The sequence below is a fragment of the Pholcus phalangioides genome, unplaced genomic scaffold (assembly GCF_987345545.1).
Source record: "Pholcus phalangioides strain wild (caught in Gottingen) unplaced genomic scaffold, Ppha-v1.0 ptg000004l_1, whole genome shotgun sequence".
Taxonomy (NCBI): domain Eukaryota; kingdom Metazoa; phylum Arthropoda; class Arachnida; order Araneae; family Pholcidae; genus Pholcus; species Pholcus phalangioides.
Window position 1 is genome coordinate 27,495,209 of NW_028301597.1, and position 26,243 is coordinate 27,521,451.

The window sequence follows — 26,243 nt, forward strand, 5'->3', positions numbered from 1 at the left end:
ATAATTAAAAAAAAGTTAATTAGTTTTTTCGTGTGGTTAGGGTAATGCAATTATAAAAAATACTAATAATTATTTCACTCGTTCAAATCACGCGATAGATAAACATGCCTACTATTTCCAGGAATAGAAAATGTTTCTTTAAAAAAATACTATTCTGAAAATGTTATTTTTCTATATTATTATCACGCAAAGGCCCGGAGCAGTTGTCCAGTTCCATTTCTTCGGCGAGAAAGACCAGAGCGGTAAAGCAAAAGAGATATTCGAAGAGAATTTGAAGCGTGGAAGGATCGGGAGGTACGCCGTCGACAAGAACTACTTGGAATTCCACTGGGAACCAGGTATGTTTTGAATATCAGCCATGCCACTTTGAAATTCCTCAAAAGAAGAGGGAAAAATCCCGCTTCTATATATATATATATATATTGGTCTTCAAATACATACATACATACTGTTATATCGAACCACTGGAAGAATATATATATAATTATCTAGATTAACCCAGGCTCCTAGTGGTCCAATATACATTTAGAATAAAATGATGACTCATGAAAGAAAGAATCAATTAAATTTCATTAGCATTAATATTTAATCAAATGATCATATGAAAAGAACGAGTTATATTTACACAAAATAAAAGTCAATTAGAAAAATCCATTTTACACGATATCAAATTCTGCATAATACATAAACAAAATACTGTATGTTCAATTATAATAATTTTAATTTGATGTTGGAATATCTCTCTTTTAATCACTTTTTATACCTAATTTCGCCATCTCTGCCCCCTGTTAATTCCTCCTAATTTATGTTTTAATTAAACGTCTATAATTTACTAGAATTGTGGTAAGAATTTCTTTCCTACCTTTTCCTCCATCCCTTTCATCACGGATGATCGCCGCTCCTGATGCTACAGTTGAAAAATGTGTTTACAAAAAAAATTCTCCTCTTTCTACATTTTTTTTCCAACTTGATCTTAGCTTGCACTAATCAATCTGCTTTAAATTTTTCAAAGATTCCAAAAAGTAAAGTTTTGAGGGGTACCAACCCCCTATTTCTAATTGGTAGTCCGGCTTCAAAGAAAGATCCTTCCATTGGGTGATGAGGATTACGTAGGTACAAATAGTATTAAATTGACATCATTGGTCAAGGTTCACCCCCTACGATCTTTCGAAGCATATGGGAGGAAGACGTTTTCTGTGGGGGGGGGGGGGGAAGCTGTACAAAAAAGAAGGAAAAGAAAAGTAGAGAGGAAGCAAGAAAGTCAGAAGGCACATATTCCCAAGAAGGGATGCGTACAATAGATGAAATAAAGTCAATCGCCTGCAGGTGGCAATTACAAAGGTCAATAGGCTTCAGTATATAGGGAAGAGAGAGAGAAAAGAAGAATGCGAAGCGGCTATTACGCAAACTTTGAAGGGGCCCTTTAAGTAAGTGGCCATAAAATTAAGGAGTGTTGATGGAGGCGAAAGAGCATGTTTTTTACAATTTAAATGGCTTAAGTCCCCTTTTCCCTTTTCTCTTATTATTATATTATATTGGGCTGGAAATTGGACCTCTCCCGCTTCATCTGATAGCGATGGCTATTGACGCCATAGCAATGCACATCCATCTTGCGGAAAAAGAAAAAAAACGAAAAAAAAAAGAAAAAGAAAATATAAGTCGGGAGATTACAATACTGGCAATAAAATAATTTTTGCTCTTCAAAACATGGATGAAAACCTGGTATGTACAAATGTACATCACTTGACACAATGGTAAGCAATGTAGGAATGCATTGAAAAGAATACTCGTACCTAGATATACTTATACATATGCGAAAAGAAAAGAAAAATATATATGTAATATAAAAATTAGAAGTGAATATACATTATGTGTTGTAGATATATACATGTGCTTCGGTAATGTCGTAAGTGAATTGTAGAAAGATAATATAAGCAGAAATAAAAAAAAATATACAAAAGAGCTTTGCAAAAATCACTGAGCATGAAATACACAGAAGCTTTTAAAAATTTCATGAATTCATAACGTAGATTACCTATCATCTCTTTCGATGATTTATCGGAAGTATTTTTTTTTTTTTTTCGGAATGGTGAAGATACGTATAATTTCTTCGTATAACGTCACAAAAATATATCAATAATACGTTTAGACATAGCAACAAGAAAATCACTGTCGCATTTATCACTGAAATAAATGTAACATTAAGTGTCGCAGAACATGTTTGCCTGAAAATGCTGCGCATTGATACTAGATAAGTTACAGCACATTCATTACTCTGAACTTCAACATACTTGTTCAGTGCCTCGAGAGTTATTAGTTCGAAAGTGTAAATTTTCAAAATCCAGCTGTACAGGAAACAAATTGGCTTGTTGTGGCTCAATCCGCACTAGACCCAATGTCAGGAATCAGTCCTCATGATGTTCAGCGTGGGTTGCACTTTGCAGCGAATGTGTATCGTAGAGAGCGTCGAATGTGTTTGTTCTTTTCACATGTCAGTCACTGAATAGAGGACGACGCTGGAGTACTATCGAAGCGAAAATTATTAAACGAAATTATTAGGAAGAGAATTATTCGACCGTTCGTTCGTGTTCAGACGTGCAGTCAGTCCCGAACACTATTTGTTACACAGACTACTGAGGACAACCAAAGTGCGACACCGGCGAAGCATCTCGTTCCGTAGGCGTATCCAAGAGAAATTGCACGTAAACAATTTCAGTGTATGGTGTCTGGAAATGGCAATTCAATTTGAAGTTTTGAACGCATTAGTGAAGTTAGCAAATTTCTTTGCTTGAAGATATCACTGCCACATTACTCGGTGAACCATCGCATCAACGAGTCTGAGTGATCGATGTCGTTGTCTGCTGAAAAGGAATTTGCATCGTTCGAAGGGAAAGTTTGAAACAGTTGATAACTGTCTCCTCTAAGCAGAGATAATTGAAATTTGTGAGCGGTGTCCTGAGAGTACGGGCACATTTCACTTATGAATTATGAACGTTGAAGGGATATAGAAACATAGTATATAAACCATTTGGCAGAGAAAGAAAAAATCTTACCACAGTGTGATCATTTATAATCATTCCCAAATTAAACTTGTTTAAATGCTCAATATAAATATTATAACTCTGAGGGACTATAGATTCCAACATCAAATTATACTACACTAATACGCAGTATGTTGTATTCTTAACACAAAATTGCATATATGCTATATGTGGATATTTACATGAAAGTACTTGCATGCATAAGTGTACAACATTAATACTTTTGTTCCTCATGCACATTCTTAACATTTTGACAATTTTTTTTTTCTCTTTTTCTTCACTTCCATTTTTTCTTCTTTCATAATTTCATTTTTTTTTTCTTAATTTCATTTTTTTCATCCTTATTTTGTTTTTGTCTTTTTTGTATACTTTCATTTCCCTTTTTTTTTCTATACTTTCATCTTTTTTTCTATACGTTCAATTTTCCTTTTATAATTTCATTTTTTTTTCTTTCATCTTTTTTTTTTCTCATAGTCTCATTTTTTCTCACACTTTCATAATAACTTTTTTTCATAATTCCATTATAACTCTACTTTGTTTTCAAGGTTTTAACAATTTTTTTCTCAAATATAATGGTGCGAAATTGATTACGCATAGAAATGAACAATGTAAATGCATCCATTAAACATATAGTTTTCAATATAAACATAATTTGACAGTCATTGTTGCTGAATGCTTCATCTTCTGCTTCTTCAGAAATAGAGATATGTACATATATGAATTTTTTTTTTTTTTTATTTATATTTTTTTTTAAATAAGGTGGGACTTGATCAAACTTGCAGTGTACTTCAATGTCTACCTCAAATTTAATTTGTGAATTTTGCATGAAAAAAAAGAAAAGAAAATTGGAAACAAATAAGCGTTCACCGTCCAATGAGGGGCCCTTCTCACTGAACAATCAACAGCATATTTGTATCCACGACGGAATTCCAGTAATAAAAAAAAACTTATCACTGAATACGATTATAAAATTCGATGAATTAATTTTCGAATAATCGTTATAGAAATTTTAAAAAAATTTTATATTTTCAAGTCCCATATTATTTATGTATTTACATACACAACACTTGATTAATATGTTCTAAAAGTGAAAGTGTTAATTTGTGCCGGCCGGTTAGAGCGCAAATTGTATCGATGACCAACGGAACGCTGAGGCAATAAATTACGGGACATATTATCCAGAGCAGGGGGTGCATCACTTGCTGTACTTGTGGAAGGCCTTTTGGCTTGACATCCTTGAATAGAAGATTGTGGTATTACAACGGCAGGGTTATCTGTGTTTCGAGAAGGCTCCTCGGAATAGTGCCCAGGGCTACTGCTGGGTGGGTTCCCCACCGAACGTGCGGCACTAGGAGAAATACATTGAAGCCATTGAAGGTCAGACAATTCATCGAAACTAGCGTGTGGCCTTTGTTGTACAATGGAGTCTGCCGGATTTCTACTATTCCTGTTTTCCCTAATGGTACTGTGCATATAATCCAATTCTTGACGTCTTTCTTTGAATGGGATCAACCTGTTTGCATGTACTTTAATAGGTTTTGTTTTTGGATTTCTTGTATCAATTATTGTAAAATTTACAGGATTGTGAACTGTGAGAATTCTGTAGGGACCGACGAAATTTCTTCGCTTAGGAAGCGAAGCGTGTCTATCAGCGTCGGGTTGATGCAAAAATACTAATTGACCTGGGTGAAAATTCCTATCTTTCGCGAATTTTCGTTGGTAATTTTCCTGCCTCTCTGCTGATGTAATTAGACTTTCACGCACTTTGTTGAATGTGTACTGCAGTTGTGTTGTTTTTTGTGTGACAAAATCAGAATATGAGACACGTGTATGTGGAGTTGTCTGATTAAGAATGTCTGTTGGAAGTGTAGGGTCGTAGGAAAGATGTAAATATGCTGGCTTTTCCTGTGTTGCTTGATGAATAGTTGAATTATAAATTAATTCATAGTAATTAATGTATGCATCCCAATCAGTTGTTCCTAGTGCAAATATAGAGAGGGACTTCTTCAAGTTAGAATTTATCCTTTCACTTTGACCATTGGATTGTGGGCACATCGCCGTTGTTTGCAATTTCGTTACCCCTAGGCGACTACAAAGTGTTTTAAAAAGGTCACTCACAAAATTTGAACCTTTGTCTGATAATAGTTTCTCAGGAAATCCAAAAGTGCAAGCAAAGTCAAGGAATTTCTCTGCTTTTGTTTTTGATGTTTGGTCGGGAACTGCGTACAGTTTCACAAATTTTGTGAAATGATCAATGAACGTAAGTATGTAGCAGTTTCCACGTGAGGTGTTAGGCAATCTTCCGACAAAATCGCAAGAGACATATTCCATTGGTCGAGACGGAATAAAATGACGTTGCAATGGAACAGGTGGTACTCTACGAGGAGATCGGAAAGATATGCAATGTATGCAAGATTCTACGTAATGTTTTGTATCTGTGTATAAATTATCCCAGAAATACTTCTCTTTAATGGCGTGGTATGTTTTTAAGTGTCCAAAGTGTGTCAAGTGGTTGGCTGCAAGAATGTGTGGCTTGAAATTGTTAGGTATAACTATTTGTAGTATGATCTTCTGACCCCCTGAGCGAGTGATAATCCCTTTGTGCATAAGAAGACCATTCGATAGGACATACTTAATCCTGAGCTTTGAGTGTTGAGTGTTATCGTCTTCTAATGTAGAGATTATGGTTGACAATTTAGGATCTTCGCGCTGAGCCAACTTTATCTCCTCTATGGTAGGTAAAGTGATCTGTACTGTATTCACATGAAAGTCGCGTGAAAAAATATCGGCGACTTGGTTTTCCGAAGATTTGATTAATTCAAAATCATAATTAAATTCTGAGAGAAATGCAAACCATCGAGTGACTCTGCTTCCTGGTGAATCCCATTTCGATAATTTGGTCAAAGCAGCATTATCACACCTAATAGTGAAATGTCTACCATACAAATAGTACTTGAATGCTTTTACAGATTCCACAATGGCCATTAATTCTTTTTCCATAATAGTGTATCGAATTTGTGTGGGATTTAATTTCTTGGAAAAATATGCAATTGGATGTATGACATTAGAATTGTCTATTCTCTGCCCAATCATTGCACCTAATGCAACGTCACTGCTGTCAGTAGAAAGGATAAATTCCTTGTTGAAATCCGGATGAATCAAAATTGGAGGTTGCGAAAGTTTTTGTTTTAGAATGTCAAAAGCATTCTGGGCCTCTTGAGTCCAATGAAATTTTCTACTCTTTCTAGTGAGGTTAGTAATAGGTGCCGTAATATCTGAAAAATTTTGTATGAAACGCCTGTAATACCCAACCAGCCCAATAAAACGGCGAATTTTCCGTACGGTGTTGGGAACTGGAAAGTCTTGTATCTTTCTAATGTTTGTCTCAATGGGGCGAATGCCTGAACTGTTCAAAGTATGACCTAGGAATTCGATCTGAGGAACAAGAAATGAACATTTAGCTGGATTAAGTGTCAAACCAAAATAGCGGAACCTCTCGAATAGTTTTCTCAATTTGTAGAGCATTTGTGAGACATTGTCGGCACCCAAGCAAAAATCATCAATATAGTTGGCAATTTTCAAATCCGAAAGAGGAGCTAAAAGTTGATCTGAAAGATTGGAAAATGTTTCCGGACTAGCATTCAAGCCTTGAGGCATAGTTTTGTAACGGAACGAGCCAAATGGGGAGCTAAATGTTGTCATGTCACGATCCTCGGGTTTCAAAGGAATCTGCCAAAAAGATGATGATAGATCAAGGGAGCAAAAAAGATTAGATCCCCGTAGCATTTCCAGTAAGTGATGAATGATTGGTAGAGGATATCTTGGATATTTTAAGTGAGCGTTCAATTTTCTATAGTCTACTACCAATCGCCATTTCTGTTGCTTCGGGTCTCCTGAAGGATTTTTTTTCTTTATCATGATCAAAGGGAAGCTTATGTGACTGTCTGATTTTTCAATCAAATTTGCTTGCTCTAATTCATTTAACTGACATTTTAATTCGTCTCTCAAAGCGTAGGGAACATTGTAGGGGCGAGTAGATGGTAGTTTTGATGAATTTACTTGTAAAATAGGAGTGATTTTATCTGTACAACCTATGGTGTATAAGCGTTTACTAAATATATCACCAAATTCAAAAAGTAATTTCAATAGCTTCGAACGAGTTGGAAGGTCTAAGTGGCTCAGCTCAAAATCATTTTCCGACAATTCCTGCCTGCGTAACTGTTTGATTTCCTCCATGTCTCTGATTTCTACGTCATTCGTGATTGTACCTACACGAGTGTTTTTGTTTAAAGCCACTTTTCGAGCGGTCAAGTTCGAAAGCATAATGGGGATCTTTTTATCTTTAGAGATGGAGCACACAGCTCTATGTACTTCTATAGCATCGTTCTGTAGTGTAGGTGTCAACATTATATCATCCCCTTCACTAGCCAAAATGTCCGTTTTCAAATACACTACCCTGGATTCGTGTGGCAAAAGTGTGATTTTCGTTGCTAGTCGGGCGTACTCTGTGGATAATGTGTTACAAGTTGGAGAATTGGCGTCTCGTATTTTAATTTTTGTATTACCAGCTTCTAATATGTCATTATCGAGGTTGAGTATGAATTTGTGGGCCTTCAAAAGGTCATAGCCAATTATTGCTTGGTATTGTGTAGCCAAATCATTTCTGACTATAAAAAATGAATGAATAATGCATTTATTTCCCAAAGTGAGAGGGATTTTGAATGACCCCAAAATATCTAGTGGCTCTCCTGAAATAGATTTAACTCTGACATCAGTGTTAGCTTTTTTTATCCGTGCGTCATTTCTGATTTTCTGAAAAACAGAATACTGAAGTAATGAGACTGAGGCGCCAGAATCAATCAAACTGGTTGTTTGGCAACCAGCAAATTTGACATCAGCAACAGGAAGGTAGAAGTCATTTTCTTGTGAATCCAGAATCTGTGTGTTTATCGTTTTAACTTGTGTAATACTTGTATCTTGTTGCGGCTCTGTAGAAGTTGAAGTGGTATTCATGTTGGGGGAACGGACTCTAGCCGCGGAAGTGGAAGCACTTTCGTTCGTTCCCCTAATTAGTTTAAATTACCGGAATGAGATGTGTTGTTGTCCTCAAATCTTACTGATCTGCCTGTATTGCTTCTTCGAGGATGTGGTGAATGATTGCGTGTATTAAAACGTCCTCGATTAGAATAAAATGTCTGATGAAAATTTTGAGTGCGTGGTGCGTGTGAACGTTGGTTGAAACGGTGCTCAGGATTATAAGCATAGCATTCTGAAGTTGTATGATTGTTTCGACCACAGTTTCCACAAAAATTCTGAGCAAAATGAGGGTGTCTATGACCTTCAAAATCATTGAGTGGAAATCTGTGTGAAATTGTTTCGTTGCAGCAAGTGTTTCCACCGCAACCTGCGGTCCACACCTGTGTGTGAGTATGTTGCTGTGGGGGTTCAGAGAATGCTTGAGTTGTGGAGGGATTATTTTCAAAACGAAATTGCGCACTGTTTTCGTGCCTTGGCACGGAGTGCAGTTGAAGATTTTCCACCTGCTTTTGTAGTGCAGCAAGTGTGTTGTGGGTCAGTTTTGTGTGCGTTTCTAGTAAGCTCCTGATTTCTTTATCTTTGCTGTTTTCTACATTACAAATTGTCTGGTGTTGTGTTGATGATTCATTAACTTGTAAAGTTTCAATGAAATTCACAGCATCTTGAAACGATTGGGGGTCTTTCACTAAAATAGAACTTTTGTATTTTGGTAGGAGGCCTTCCAAGAATTTGGCTAGTCGTGTTTGTTCGTAGAGTGATTTCACTTCGGGTTTACTGATATCGGCATTGCCGAAAAATTTTTGTGTATTTGTGGAAACACGAGCAGCGTAGATTTTGACCCCTTCGTCGGAGGACATGCGACAATTCGAGAAAAGTTGCTGTCGTGTAGCAAGGCTTGTTTTGGTGGAGAAAAAATCCAAAAATTTCTGTTTAAAGTTTTCATAATTCTGCTCATTTTCCAAATCAACATTGTTAATGATCTGTGTCAACGCATCTCCCCTAACTCTGGATTTCAGCAACAATAATTTCTCTGATTCAGTACAATTTGCGGTTTTTGCGATTGCCTCTAACGTATCAACAAAATATCGGGGAGTGACAGCGGATACGTTGTCAAAATGGGGAATTAATGCCTGGCACCCCGCTAACTTATTAAAATTGCTAGGATCTTCAGCCATAGTGCAATATATTCAAAATATTTCACAAAATTATAAAATCAAAATTCAATGAAAGTAAATGTAGAAATTCCCAAAACACAAAAGTTTCTATACAATAATAAATTTCAACACCAACTTAATGTTTCTTTTTTTCCTTTTAAATTAACATTATGACCATATCAATTCGAACATTCTCTCAAGAGTCATCATTTGTTCATGTTTTGACATTTTTATCTGAAGGTGAAAAAGGGTAAATTTATGAATTAAGAACAGTATTACAAAAATAAAATTTGGAATAATACTGTAAGGGAATGGTCACGGCACCATTGTTATATCGAACCACTGGAAGAATATATATATAATTATCTAGATTAACCCAGGCTCCTAGTGGTCCAATATACATTTAGAATAAAATGATGACTCATGAAAGAAAGAATCAATTAAATTTCATTAGCATTAATATTTAATCAAATGATCATATGAAAAGAACGAGTTATATTTACACAAAATAAAAGTCAATTAGAAAAATCCATTTTACACGATATCAAATTCTGCATAATACATAAACAAAATACTGTATGTTCAATTATAATAATTTTAATTTGATGTTGGAATATCTCTCTTTTAATCACTTTTTATACCTAATTTCGCCATCTCTGCCCCCTGTTAATTCCTCCTAATTTATGTTTTAATTAAACGTCTATAATTTACTAGAATTGTGGTAAGAATTTCTTTCCTACCTTTTCCTCCATCCCTTTCATCACGGATGATCGCCGCTCCTGATGCTACAGTTGAAAAATGTGTTTACAAAAAAAATTCTCCTCTTTCTACATTTTTTTTCCAACTTGATCTTAGCTTGCACTAATCAATCTGCTTTAAATTTTTCAAAGATTCCAAAAAGTAAAGTTTTGAGGGGTACCAACCCCCTATTTCTAATTGGTAGTCCGGCTTCAAAGAAAGATCCTTCCATTGGGTGATGAGGATTACGTAGGTACAAATAGTATTAAATTGACATCATTGGTCAAGGTTCACCCCCTACGATCTTTCGAAGCATATGGGAGGAAGACGTTTTCTGTGGGGGGGGGGGGGGAAGCTGTACAAAAAAGAAGGAAAAGAAAAGTAGAGAGGAAGCAAGAAAGTCAGAAGGCACATATTCCCAAGAAGGGATGCGTACAATAGATGAAATAAAGTCAATCGCCTGCAGGTGGCAATTACAAAGGTCAATAGGCTTCAGTATATAGGGAAGAGAGAGAGAAAAGAAGAATGCGAAGCGGCTATTACGCAAACTTTGAAGGGGCCCTTTAAGTAAGTGGCCATAAAATTAAGGAGTGTTGATGGAGGCGAAAGAGCATGTTTTTTACAATTTAAATGGCTTAAGTCCCCTTTTCCCTTTTCTCTTATTATTATATTATATTGGGCTGGAAATTGGACCTCTCCCGCTTCATCTGATAGCGATGGCTATTGACGCCATAGCAATACGACGACGATCGATCATCACTTTTTCTTGCGAGAGTCTTCCATCAAAATACACAACTTGATTTTCTTTTCCTTTTCCGCCATTGGCCATGCTAGCGATGTCCGTTGAATACAAAGACGAGGGTCATCTTGAATTTTTTTGTTTTTTTTCGGTTTCGTGGACTTAGTTACTTATGATGAAATCTGTTTTATAACTCCACACATATTTTTTGATGCTTCTCAAAACAAAAAAGTGTATATATATGTGTATATATACAGTGAAACTCCCCTCCAAGACGGCCACTCGGCATTCCACAAAGAAGTGGCCGTCTGTGCGGAAGTGACCGACAAATAAGGGGTTGTATGACAGGGAAAACACATTTCAGGGGGCTTGTCAAAATAACGGTTTTCAATATCACAAAAATAAACTTATGCTTAATTTACTTACAAAAAGGCCGTAGCGAGAGTGGGGGGGGGGGGAGTCTGGTCCCCCGAAGTGTGCGAAAATGACTGAAAAAGAGGGAAACATGGCCAAAAATTTTATTTTCTAAAAAAAATTATTTTATTTCATTTTATTTTATATTCTTCGACCACTTTGGTGCTCCCCCCCCCCCGAAAAGCAAGTGGTCTCGCTCCGAACGAAATTTCTGGCTATGGGCCTGACTTACAATACGATAATGAAAACGTCAATTTAGAAAAGTTGCCAACAGCAGCATGAATTTAATGGCCCGTGATGTTAATTTTGGCTGTCGATTTAATTAAAGATCATTCCTCTTCAAAGATACTTTTTCTTAGTTCGGGATCGTTATGGACCGTCGCACTACTGCAATTTATTAGCAGAGCGATGATGGAGTGGAGTATGAGCTGTAATGGGCTCATCTATGCAACTTGGATATGGGGACTAAGGTTCAAGGTTCCATTGTTTTAGTAGTTGGACATCCGTTGTGTTTTTTTTTTTTTTTTTTAGTTTTCTATTTAAAACATTATATACACATTGCTTCAGCGCTGAGGGAAAAACACCAAGTGATGCAACAACTTCGATTCGATTCCTCTGGTTTTCACTACTAAGGGTGGTGTTCACCGACAAGGTTGAATTTAAAGTCACAATTTCTGGATAGAAGATGGACACGGATTGGTTAAATTCAAGTATTTTCCAATCCGTATCGATCTCCTATCCAAAAATCGTGATATAGTTTAAACCCTGTCGGTAAATACCACCCACGCAAGGCTGATTAATATTGTTTCACACGAATAGAAATTTTAAAAGCATCTTGCTCTTCCCCTAAACAATGAAACTTAATTATGTAGTTCCTTCAAGAATTTGGCGATGTTCACTGGTTGAAGAAAGCTGGTCTCGATGATGGGATTGAATATGTTTAATTGTTCTAAAGGAATATCTATTGTATATTCTGCAGGCTCTGTCTCTAATTATTTGTCCAACCATTAAACCATTACAGCCACTGACTTTGAGACACGTACAGCCTAATACAAAATGCTTTTAAATGTTACTTAATTTTTCAAAGTTTTTGTGAAGGGTTGTATACGTGACACAAAAGAAAATCTTTAATTTTTATATATCTATGCCAACTAAAAATTTCCAGTAGTGCTGTTTTGAGAAGTCATTTACCAGATATATTATGCTTCCGATTATAATAGAGGTACTAAAAAATTCAAAACTACGATGTTTGTGGTTATTATTGGTTTGTCGAAAATATCATATTCACTTGAATGAGTTCAGGGGCTGTGCATAAATGAAATGGAATATACTTATACTTCTCTGTTTCATTCCAGCAATTTTATCGTTTAATTGTTATAGTTAATATTTGGCAATATAATGTTAACCAGCTGGTCCAATTTTTTTATTTTTTTATATTCTTCTTATGCTGTTGTTGTCCTTAAGGTATATAAAATTTAAAGTAAATGAATTTTTTTTTTCATAATTTTTTACAGCTCTCAGTATACTCGACATCCACGCTTCTCAAAAAATGCCGGTTGTCCAAGGGATGAGACTTAGGTTGACGTGTATCGTTCAGGGATCCGGATCAATGCACGTCCAGTGGCTAAAAGATGGTGTCCCAGTGGATGTAGAGACTCCGTATCGACACATATCGACGGCACTTTCGCCCAAGGATCGGAAAGATCAGTACGCGGCTAGTCTTGATTTTGACGAGGTTCACGTTTTGGATTCCGGTAAGAATGGGTTTTTTGTTTACGTATTGAATAAAAGCAATCTTTATAATCCAGTCATTGTAGTAATGAGAATTTGAATTAGCACACGTTTTCAAATTAAAGTACGTAATCAATTCTTATTCAAAGTCAGTCCGATGTCAAAGAACTCAAGTACCTCACATAGAGCACAAAATTATGTGTATACACAAATATCAAAATTGAAAAATATACTTTGAAATCATAATCGAAATCTATGTAATGTACACTCATGCTCGAAAGTTAAGCAACAAACATAATTCTCCATTGTAACGGTATGATGATCTGGACAGAAATTGTTGTTGGCACCCGAATCGACCTTCATCCTTCACTAGAGGTTCAAAGACGGTAGTGCCATGTTTATGGACGATAAAACAAAATTTCAAACAGTTTGTGTTGTCGAGCATTACGAACACTAGTTCATATGGAATAGCTACCCATTACTTTTGACTTTAACCCAATGGAGGTAATATTAGACATCCATGGAAAACATTCGACTGCTCTCCATGACTCTTTCCAAAGCCTTGGCGAGCTCTTTCCTAAGACTTTCGCTTAAATAGACCCTGCAAACGGCATTGATGATCTTGTTACTGGTATGTACCGGCACTACAGCATAGGTGGGTCATGTCCCATATTGGCCGACCTTCTCCACTGAACTTTCTGTGGCTCAATATATTGTTATTATTTAACCCCAGTTATGGAAGATTTTGGATTTCTTTATTTTCTTTTTAATTTCACCAGAGAGCGAGGGTCTGTGTAAACGCCAACAAAAAAAGAAAGGAAATATTTGTTTTTAAAAGCATTTTTAATTTTGTTGCTTAACGTTTGAGAATTATTGTACACGGAAATACTTTAAAGCCATTTTTCAATGAATACAGCTCATATTGCAATTTATGTGGTGCAAACGACGAGTTTCTATTTTCAAACACCCAATAATGCTTCATTGATATGTATTTTTGTTCTCGTGCGAGACGGGCTGTATTTTTCTGTACTAAAACAATTTCGCACCATATCTTAGAAAAATTAGAAAAACGCTGTGCAGATAATACTGTTCAGGTCAATACTGCAGTATGGAGTTTTTTTTAGATATCTTAAAGAATGAGTAATACTTAAAAAAATTCGGAAGTGCCTAAGCATTTTCACTGGTAGGTAGAGAATCAACGGTACTGAGCACAAATTATTGGATGAGGCGAGATTCCTAGCATGCAAAGCGATTGAGATGTAGAAACGAGAATGAATAAGTTATATGTAGAAAAGAGGCATTGCCTAACTATGCTTCATTTACATTGTGCCTTGGCATAGGAATTGGATAAAATGGTAGATCTTTTAATAATTCTGATTTTGGGGATGCGTTATGTCTCCATGCGGTCTACCACGGATGCTGTCCTCATGTAATGTTTTTCTTTGCTGTCCAGCGCGTCCCCTATATGTTACAAGTTCCTCAGGAATTCTAGCGTGGGGGCGCATTTGGTTAACTAAAGGGAGATCTTTTACGATTATAATAATCTAAATTCTTAATGTACCTAACCAAACTGCCGTTTTGCAATCTTACGAGTCATAATCACGTACTGGTTAAAAAGTTCGAATGATACGTCCATGATTTTTGAATCACCCATTGCACGTTTGATGCATGCATCTCGATAATAGAGCAGTCGGTGCAGGTGCTCGTATTTTAATCCCTATAAAAATCATGTTCGAAAAGAGTAAGAAGAAAGATTTATTTGCTGAGAAATTGAAGCTGATTTTGAAGCTTGGGATGTATCTCTTGGAAAAAAATGTTCCAATAATATAAACCCTGAATATATATATAAAAAACACTGATGCATTTACATGGTGCATAGCAGTCGGGAATAGAGAGGGCATTATTATTTTAGATCTATATATACTTCCACCGTATGTGACAGATATACAAATGATCCAGTCTCCGACACGAAACCGTTGCCACCATTTGCTTTAAAATACATTTTGAAGAAAAGATATAAAGTTAAATTTTTTTTTTTTTCATTCTTCTTGTCTCGAACGAGTAAAGTATCTTGAAGATTCTCGTAAAAGTCTTAAAAGCTTGCCTGCTTTATTTTTCTTCTTCTTCTTGTCCTACGAAACGAAACGTTTCTCGTAGGGATGGCATCAGGAGCTTAACATATTCAAGGCTGTTTCACTCAATATACTTCTTCCATTTGGTTCTCTTCAGCAATAAAAGCTCAGTCGCCGTTCTTCTGAAATGTTTATGACATGCCAGAGGGAATTACATGTTGTGGTAGAGATTCTATTTTTTACTCTCATTTCCATATATACGTACACACTTTTTTTTCAGTAAGTTATAAATTTTTTTGTGTATGTTTATGTGATGATTTGTTTCTGAATGCATTGCTGGGATTACTGGGAATCAAAAAAAAGCGCCATTTTTTGTTTTAAAGGGAGGGGCGAACGAGATACATGCCCGCTGAAAGTCTTTCGTATTCCATTTGCTGTGATACATATTCATAAATTTACAATATTTTTGAGTTTTCTAGTTTGATCACTTTATTTCAATGGTCGTATCAAACACAACGATAAATATGCTTGCCGTTTCTCTGAAAATTACGTGAGGTGTTGATTTACCAGATTCGAATATGGGATACGTTTTTCTCGGTAAGCTATTAACATTAAAAAAAAAAAAACAGATGGCGGCATCTAGCGATGAATATGCACAAAAACGTCGGTGTAGCAATGTAGTCTTGGTCTGTTCTCGCGCCTCTGGAAGTTACCAATGTTGGCAAAATCTTAGCAGCAAGGGTGCGCAATCTTTTCAGTCAGTAACCCGAATATGCGACATTTCTACCACTCGCAGGCATTTTTCATTTCATTAATTCGAGGATCTTCAAACTTGTTCAATTTTCGAGCACTGTTCATATTATTAGTACGCATACCAGCTCCGGCCACATCGTTATACGCAATTTATTGCAGTTAATGAATTAGGTTGAAAATGGTGGCGCCATCTATCAATGGTTGCCTCAAGCTATTTTTTTTATCTATTTTTTTTTTTTTTATCCATGTTCTTTCCCCGAGTCGAACCTGGAATCTGACATCAGCTTTCACGGTGGTAGTTCAGCATCTTACTACCACGCCACTTGGGGCGCACTGTTCATACCCATTATTAGATAAATAACACATAGTATTGTCCAGAGATTTGTCCTGACTTGATCGAAAATTCTCGACTGCAACATGAATATGTCGTAGAATTAGTAGAGATCGTCAGCGAAGACATCGCGAGCACAAAGTCGTGCTCAAACATCGAATCCTCTTCAGATTTAAGTTATCACGGTGATGCTAACGAACAATACGTTATATATGCTTGCATACAGCCGTTATCTGAAAATTAAATTACAGAACGTACATTTGACGAAACACTGTGACATTCCTCAAAATACTGGATAGTCCAAAATATATGGGACGTTTGGCACTTCAATTTTGATATAAATGCGACAATACATTCAGAATTTCATGTAAGATTTTTTTTAGGTATGACAATATTTTTTTTCCATCTTTTCAGGTGAGTTCACGTGTCAGATATCGGACTGGGGTACCGTCCAGAACAAGAGCATCGTGATAAAAGTAGCTTCACCCGTAGAACCTGTCGTGATACCTCTGACCTCGACAGTCATGAGGGGATCCTCGTTCGAGGTCACGTGCCTTTCCGAAGAGGACAGATACGTGAGCTTAGGATACAACTGGCTCAAAAATGGCCGAATACTCAATCCGTCCCAAGAACCGGAACTCATGGAAGATCTTTTCCCAGGTGGTAGTAGGCTCGTCGTCAAGGAAGCCGACGAATCCGCTACGTATACTTGCATCGTGACGAGTGCGGCCGGGGCCTCTAAAAAGAACAGCGTCGTGACTGTCCTTCCGAAAGATGGTGAGAGAATGTTTCAATATTTCTTATCTCCAATGTGAACTTTAGTAAGTTAGTAATATGATTGAAACGGTTCCTTGAACTAAACCTGTTTCTCGGTATTTTGTCAAATGGACTGTCTGGTGACCACGGGATACAGTGGATAGTATTTTTCAGTTAATTGATGTCTTTCTCACATATAATATTATACGGTACTGTATAATTGCTTTCACCGAAGCAACCTATTTATTGGTTATGAACAAAAGTGAAGAAAAACAGAATTTTCATAAAAAAAGTTATAAAATATGGACGTTTAGAGTGTGAGAATGACTAAGAATGCTCCTATGTACATAGGGAGTTTTTGCTGCCCACAAAAAATGGCTCCAAATTGTTTAAGGTGGCGGGTTGCTGTGCAGGTGAAATAATAGACAATGTGCCACATATTTGGGGAAAAAATAGAGGGCCTACTTCAGATAGGTATAAATTTTTTCTTTCCCCGTGAGCATCTCGGTGCTCATCATAAATATAGTATAACCACTATGTAAGCTTATGTCTATAGCCCTCACAATGCCCCCCAAACACGGATATAGCGCCCTCCCCCCGCAAGACTGGGATCTTTGGTGGGGCCTTCTATGCAGTAGAATCCGGTCTATCCGGCCTGATGTTTCGGAAGTGCAAGCCGGACAGCAGAAAAGCAGGTTAGGCCAGAGTTCTATAAATGCTCACTTCCTATCTTTACCTTTGCCATCAAATCACACCATTTTAATACCAAAATACCGTTCCTGTTCATTACAGCATTTAATGTATACATAGTGTTTTTATGCATTGTACTGTACGTTTTAAAAATTTATTACGGAAAAAGTAAGTCCAAAGAATATAAATATTGTTATGAAAATTAGGCAAATAGTTCTTATTTATCATTTGTTATGTCGTTTCCCGTTTAAATAGTCATCTTATGGAAAAATGAAAATTAACAAATTCCTCTGTGAATATCGCCAAAGTTTGGTGGCAGTTGCAATGATTTGACGACGTCAAGTCCAACGACAAAAGACATCTGACGTCTTCCACTTTAAACGACTTTTACATGAAACTCCATGCAAACAAATGGGTTCGTTAGATAACGTAGAGGAAATATTGAAAACTAAAATTTTTGAGAAAAAATTTCAATTTCATGCTTAATTAGACATCTTTGATAGACATTTGGCAAAAAAATTCGGCGTTCTAGCAGTAAATAAACAAATCATTATATTTAATCAATGGCTACTAACCATCATAATCCATGAGGGGCAATTATCAAATTTTAAGCTTTCACGTTCACGTAGGGAAGGAGGGAGAGAGACTTGTCTCCACGGAAAAAAGAGAAAAAACGGAGAGATGGCGCAAAAAATGTAAACAACCGTACTACGCATGCGCATATAATACAAGGCACGGAAATCCCAACCCAAGCGGATTCATCGTGTTCCTTCGCTCGTCTGCTGATGTCGCTGGCTAAAGATCGTTTGCAGTGGATGGCATCCTCGTACTTTCTGTGCAATGGGATCAGTCTTACGAATACGGGCAACTGCGGAAGACTGGTTTATCGCTTCCAGTGGTCCACCGGCCTAAGATTTGGATATTTCGATGGCAGCAGTCCTCTACAAAAGGTCGAAAACTCCCTTCATTATTTCGATGATGGAATTTCTTGTCAGAAAAGTCGCACTGTCTCGCAGTATCTTGCAATCATCTTCCTGACAATAATGTCTAACATCTAAAGTTATGTCAAAAAATCAAAGAACCGATATTCATCGACTTGAAATAGCCCACAAGACATTTTTGAAAGATGAAGTGGTAAATTGTAGAAGAGATGGATTTTCAGAGCTCCATGTTTGATAACCCAATGATGCCTCTCTGGTTTCCATATCTCTTTCTGTCTAGGGGGAGCTGTCCGCTTCCGTAACGAAATTGTTTTACGCTATATCTCCGTGAGTTCTCAGAGGAAAAAAAACAACATGGGTATCGTCATTTAGCTATTCTAAAGAGAAATTCGGTGATACCAATTTCATTATGTCTGTAACTACAAGGCAAAGGGAGGCTCAAAGAACGGATTCACATTAAACTGGAATTTAAATGTGATACCCGCGCAGATATTTGAATTCAAAAGTAAAGAGAGAAAAGGTAGAAAAATGCAACATAATGACCTTGGCCATTTATTTAAGCCGTTTTTTTCCTACTTTTTCTCAGGTTTTTAAATTCAAATATCACAGTTGAAAACTTGAGATTTTTTTTTTTTCAGTTGAGCTCAGAACCGACAGGGCAACAGCTTTCTAATTGCAAGTTAGAGGACAGATTTATTTTTTGACACACTGTATTTTCGCCCTGAAAGTTGATTCAAGGTGATTTCTCAACACAATTTGGGCATTTTTTTAATTAGAACCATACCTGTACGACGAATGGTTGATGACATAAAGGCCGAATTAGGACTTAATTAGAATAATTAGGGCATGGCACCCTGTATAACACCAGCAACAGGTTACTCAGTACCCGAGTTAGTTTCTATATCTTTCAGGTTGCGCGCACTCTATAAACAGTTTAGTACCTCTGGCTCATATGAAATCATCTCCGATAAGTGCATGAACTAAAATGAATACATGTTTCGAATACATACCTGGAGCCATTTCCGAGGAAAAAACCAAAGAAAAAAGTACAGTAAAATTTCCGCGTGAACAAATAAGAATAACTCTATATTTATGAGTATATGAATCAATCCGAGTATACAACCAATGATCACCGGTTGCATTTGCTCGAATGTAACCAATGCGCCTATTGGTTAATTTTTTCAAGTTTTATAAAAGATCTTTTATGAAACTCTTATAGTGTAATCCCGGCCTATGACGGATGGAGTATGATAACAACAAAAAATGATTGACCATAAAAACAAGACATAAATGGAAGAATAAAAGAAAAAAAAAACACTATCTCTCCGGTTGATTTCTACCCGTAAGCGAAATAAAGTTGGTTGGTTTTGCCGTAGAAAATTCTTCATTTCTTTTTGTCTAGTCCATCTTTTCCTTATTCTAACATTTTATATCCAACCAGAAGTGATGAGAGATAGAAGAAAAAAAAAACTTCTGTGTATTTTCGCTTTCCGGTTAGAAAATAGTCATATCCAAAGGAATAGGCAGTTGAAGACTCACGCAGAAGAAGAAAGGCAAGGTTGAGGAGAAAGAATCATGTCTTCCATCAAAAAAGTGTTCCCTTGAGACATTTCGATACAAGGAAAGACACGAGGAGGGAAAAAAAAATTCTTTCAAGGCTTTGCGAAATGATAAATAAGAAAAAAAAGAGAGGGTCTTAGCAACAAGCTGTCAGAGAAAAGTTCTAGGATTGCGAAATTTCTCCGCTGAAAGGGAATCATTGATAGATTGGGAGACATGTTTTACGCCATTGGAATCACTAGACAACATCGAATATTTTCGCCATATTTTGAGAGGCTCTGAGATCGCTTTGAATTTGTCTTGTTTTTCAATCTATGCATTGTTATTAATGTGTATAATTTTATTTTATACGAAGCTGATTGCGTCCGTTTAACGTTTCCGCAGGCACCATTCCAGTTTGTCCGTCTGAAGTTCACGCTGGGGTGAGATGGGGAGCAGCAGCAGCGAACACCAGAGATGTTCAGCCATGTCCAAAGGGATTCAAGGGTATTATTCTGATGTATACTTTCAAATTAGGAATTATTTTAATACAGATGGTATTCATATTCTCAGGATCTCCACAGGGTGCATGAGAACCAAGAACGCTGTCCGGTAGTTCATCGTCAACCATGTGTATTCATTCTTCCATGTCACACAATCCCACTTCCACTTGTTGAAGGGATGGAGAACCAAAAGCTGCCAAGCCCAACCATATGACAACAACAGAAGGCTCCCACACTGAGCACTTTGTGTACCCCAACCTACTAATACGAGGCAAGACAAGAAAGGAAACCATTCGGATAATTCGCCAATAGACCACTAAATACCATATACGTGATTTTTTTAAGTGAAACTTCTTCAGCCAGGGAAGTAAATTATTGTGAGAGCAAGGAAAGGCATCACAAAAAGAGAAATGCTTTCTTTTCCTCAAAACCCGTGTTCCGTAGACTAACTCATTGTGTAATGAAGTTCCGAGAAACAGATGTGCTGTGGGGGAGATGCCAATAGACACACATTCATTCGGGTTCACGGGTGAATGATGGGTGACGGGTTGGTTTGGGTGGTTTGCGTCAGACAAAGACAGTTTATTACCTTTTCCTACCCCCCCCCCTCCCTCCTGTGACGCCGCACTCTCTGGTCACACGAGACTATATTTTGCGCGATCGCAGGTTTTGTGACGTCATAGTGCCATCTTCTAATTGGCTGCATTGTCACAACACAGAATGCATCCAGAGGCGCTTCATATTTTTTCCCGTTTTCTTCTTTTTTGTTATTCTTCATTCCTGTAGTAAAGCCCCCGCCCCTTGTCTTATTTACAGCCAACCACAATTGTCACCAGAAAGTTTTATTAAACGAATCTGCCTCACTTGGGATTTACAGCCGTTCAATTATGATTCCATATGACGCTAAACTCGTTAGAATTCTACGGGCGGATGGTGTCTTTGGCTTTAAGGGGTCAATCAGATCAAGTGGGTCAAGATGAAGGGGGAAGGGTAAGAAAGATGAATGATCGACAAGATCAATCTTATTTGAAATTAAATTTAAAATTTCTAAAGTCAATTTTATATAATTAAAATTTAATTTAATTGAGATGGATCTAGTCATGCCAAACTTGGAATTTTCACTTCTATCGCACGAGATTCTCACGCAGATTTTTATATTTTTATATGATTCTATCGTGAGACCAACATATGTGCATAAATCGTATGCCTAATTACATCCAAGAAAATTTTTAATTTTTTTCTGAAGTACATTTTTAGAAACAGAAATATAGGATCTTGCTCAAGTTGAATCTTGCATCAATTGCACTAGTTTAGGAAAACTATCAATTCTGTATATCAAAATATAGGAGAAGTGAGAAGATATTGCGCGATGACTGGATGCAGTTCTGCAGAATGGAGTGTACCAGATTTCTCTAAGTGCCTCTCTAAAGAGTTCTACGCAGTTATGGAAAGCGTACGTATACATTTGTGCGATTTTAAATCGTTCTTTTAGGAATAAAAAATTCATTATGTATTTTATTTGCTGTACCAAATAGTTTACACAGCAGCTACCTCTGCAACCGTTCACTTTGGAGAGAGAGAGAGACATACTTGCAATTACAAATGTTTTCAAATGACGTGTAGGTATTTAAAGTTTCAAAATTAGTTTCCGGGGTCGTATATAAGAAAAAAAATAAAGAAATTATCGTTTAAGACCCAATTACCTTTTATCAGCCCAATGTTAACAAAGTATCAAGGAAACATATATTTTTTCTGGATATTACGCTGTGAAATCGGAAAGAAAAGTCATCTAGTCTCCACCGGGACTCGGACATGGGCTTTCTTCAGGGCAAGCATGCATCCATTTATCCCACTAGAGACACGACTCTGTCTTCTTTATTTTACGCACTGTGACGTGAGGGACTGTAGTAGACGCATTTGTATCTTCTCTGAGCTTCAGCAAATGAACCCCAGGTGAAATGGTAGAGAAAGAGGGATAGGCGGTTTTTCTTTTCTCAGCCCAATGTATCAAACACAGTCGTCGTGTGCTAAAATTACAATTATTGAAATGTAGGTCCTGCTCTGAAAAGTCATTTGGGAGAAGTTTCATGTTTTAAAAGCAATATCTTTCGAGGTATTAGATACATAAAATGTTTTGAGAACTTATCACTGAGTTTGCAAGCTTGCGTTGGCTCAAATGTTCCCATTTTTTGGGTCTGAACACAAGCTAAAAAAAAACAACCATTTATTCTTTTTCAATGACAATAAATAGCAATTGCATTTTTTGACGATTACAGAAATTTTACAACTTTGAATTAGTTTAGGTTTTGCAATTTGCGAACCACATCCTCAACCATTGGCGACTAATGTTGAAAAGTTCAAACTCAAATGTCGGCGTTAATGTTGCATTTAAAAATGAGCAATTTTTTTATAAATGACTTCTCAGAGCAGCATTTAAATTTCCCTGATTGATTTTAGCACACGGAGTCTATATCAAACGTATTATTTTTATTTGTCTATGCATACGACCCCTTGAAAGAGATTGAAAGTATACATCGAAAGACAAATGTTACAGAGCTATTCATTGTAATTTTGAACAGCTTGTACAATGATACATAACGAAAAACTAATATCCAAATACTCGCACGACGGATCAATGAAATGAATGATACTGTTCTTTTTTTTTTCATTTCATATAGTTCCGTCGGCTACAAATGGGATATTTCCTGACTGACGTTGAACGGGTTCTGAAAGGACTTCAAGTTTGTGCCACTGACATGAAAAACTCGCCAAAGACTGGTGTCGGAGAACCTGTTATCGACTTCGTCGAGAAAGTACTCGAATACCTAAAAAGAAGAGGAGGTTGGAGCATTGAAGAGCTCAAGAACAATACGGAGGTATCAAAATGATTCTCAACGCCAACATGTAATTATTGCTATCAGCGTCGAACGATGTTGGTTTTCGCTCAGTAAAATAGCAGAAATTTATTTGAACAGAAAATAGTCGACACTTTTTGATAATGACAAATGATAGAAATCAATTTGTATTTATGTTTCTTTTTCAATACCAACGTGTGTTCATCACGCTTATTAATAGGATTCGAAAACAAATTTCGAAGGAAAACGAATGAGGATAGGTGATAGGATAGGATCAAATAGGTGTTTCAATTCATGGCTATTAATGCCATTAATATATTTTATTAGTATTCATTCACAACTTGAACTGTAAGTAATAACTTGTAAAACTTACTTCTATATTATTTCTTAGATTTTCATGGATATCGTGTCTTTGATAATGGAAGAGCCGTTGCTTATACAGAAGCAGCAAGTAGGAATATTTTTACTTCTCACTCTCAATATTCTCAGTATCATATTTATAATATAATCAAAAAGCAGGGTTACAAGGTGTGTATATTTTCCGTACCGTGAAGTAAAAAAAAGAATGTTCGTATTTTGTAACATACCGATGCATAAATCGGTTTCATATAAAAATAATGATGACCACACATTTTAAATTAACAAACAAAACACACAAAAAAGATTCGAAAAACAAAACAAACAAAAAGAATTGAAAAACAAAACATTGAAAAATGAAAAACAAAGATTTTTCAACCATTAGTTATGCTTAGGCTGGCAATATGTGTAGTTTATGCGCCAACATTTGAACTATTATAAGTACAAAGCAAAAGCCAAAAAAGTCGTAACATATTTCCACCACATACGAAAAACTGTGCAAGACTCAGGATACAGTGTTGAGATCTGAGGTTGTTTCTGTTTTTTCAGAATAAAGTAAACAAAATTAAGCCTGCTGATTATTCTCGCATAGTTTACGATAATCTTTAGCGTAACGAACATACATTTCCCTCTTGAAAGACGACGAGATGAACTAGAATTACTATGCCAAATTATATTTGTCTCGAACTGTGCAAAAGTTGATGAACGAGTACGAGCCATTAGTCAGACACTCATATTGTCATCCTCCGAATCCCATCTTAAAAGCAATTAGGAACCTATGGAAATTAATACAAAGAGGAGTTAGTTTGTGGATTCATCCGATTCTTCCTGGATCCATTAAGGATATTTCTGAAACATAGATAAAAATTTGGCTGAAAATAAGTTTTATGAGCCCTCATGGCCTCATAAAAATGATGTCACGATGAATGCCTATTCAATTTTTGGTAGGTAATCCGTTATAGTGTTGGATTGTGCGTTTATTCTCTGGGTAGTAAGTATAGCTTGAGTGCATTGGCCAACTTCCAAATCCTGGCTTAATCTGAACACTGCAACTACTTTTTCACATAACCTTGAAGATACTTTAAAAAATCACTTAGCACACTTTCATACTTAAATATGATAAATTTGTTTTCTAAGGCCGGGATTACACTATAAAAGTTTGATAAGTCCTTTTATAAAAACTTGGAAAATGCTACCAATAAGATGATCGGTTGCATTTTGTAGAATGTAACTAATAATCGTATTGGTGACATTTTTAAATTTTTATAAAAATACTTCTATGAAATTTTTATAATGTAATCCCTGCCTAACGCTAACACAGAAAATGCCTTAGCAACATTCACCAAGTTTAATCATAATAATATTGATAATGGTAATGAGACAATAGTTAACTTCTTAGATATTACAAAAAGATTTTGATACCATTCCTAATGAAATTCCACTAATCAAACTTCACTCAATTGAAATAAGAGGTGATAATTTTCGATTTTTTAAATTCAGTATTTTATTATTATGAATTATAAGTTGGTAAATTCAATAAAATTTAGATTGAATGATATCTATTAAATCGCTATCAAATATTGAAATCGATGATGAATAAGAAACATACACATTGTATGTTACAATATTAAAAAGATTACACACTAGACATAATTTGAACGATATAATTGTAAATAAATATGTATATTTCATCCGTTTTGAGCTCATTAATGCTCAATTTTAACATAGTTCGGATATGTGTATCGTATGTAAGAACAGACACAATCATTCTCCCAAATGGGGATCTCTTAGCGCTACATCAATGCAAATTCGATTCTCATGAATTACAGCTTGTGTGTTTGTGAGAATGACACAAAGAGGATATTTTGTATAATTATCTTCGAGATCTTTATTTCGTAAGGATTGATTACAGAAAAAAAAATAAATAAAGGCAAGAATATGACAATAAACGAGTTAAAAATGACGGAACACACGCTGTCGTTGATGTCAGGATAATCAATGAAGAGAATTACGTCCCACCAAAAACACGTCTTATCCATTCAATTACCAACTCGATATGTATTCATGGGCACTGCCGATGTCATTCGTATGTAAGTCGTACGGAATTTGCATTCGGGAGCTCATGTTTTAAGTAGGTTATTGAATATTTAACGCTTTTCCTCCCGCTCCTAATCTCGTGTCTTGTTTTCCTCTTCCGTCGAATGAATAACTTTCTTTTTCGATTCTGCACGAGTTACGTGTTACCTGTAAGATATGAATAATATTTATATATGCATATTTATGTAGCTTCTTCCCTCTCCGTGTAACTCTCTTACTTTCTCTGTTCATTGCTTATAAGCTACGATAGCTTGTCTGGCCTAATTAAAAGAGTGGAATCTGATGTTTATCGATCTTATAATAATGATGATGATGATGGTGATTGACTCTTTAATACATTTTTTTGTCGCCTCTCTTTTTTTTGAATACGTGGATAGTACGTGATAAAATTGCATCAGCAGATTCTAAATTATGGCTTGTTACACGGCACTTTGCTAAAAGGCGATACGTTTCAACTCTTTCAAAGGCAATCGATGGGTGAGTATGACATTGAAA

At 36.2% G+C, this 26,243-nt stretch overlaps 1 protein-coding gene across 1 annotated transcript in view; it reads left to right on the forward strand.

Moving 5' to 3' along the window:
- The window catches only part of LOC149087026 (uncharacterized), a 243,732-nt gene that overhangs the window by 167,650 nt on the left and 49,839 nt on the right, over nt 1-26,243 (forward strand). The window contains exons 7-14 of the mRNA XM_089231244.1: nt 193-338; nt 12,638-12,877; nt 16,425-16,787; nt 20,342-20,443; nt 21,786-21,892; nt 23,118-23,315; nt 23,686-23,745; nt 26,126-26,225. Coding sequence (XP_089087370.1) covers nt 193-338; nt 12,638-12,877; nt 16,425-16,787; nt 20,342-20,443; nt 21,786-21,892; nt 23,118-23,315; nt 23,686-23,745; nt 26,126-26,225 — 1,316 coding nt within the window. The remainder of the gene's footprint in view (nt 1-192; nt 339-12,637; nt 12,878-16,424; nt 16,788-20,341; nt 20,444-21,785; nt 21,893-23,117; nt 23,316-23,685; nt 23,746-26,125; nt 26,226-26,243) is intronic.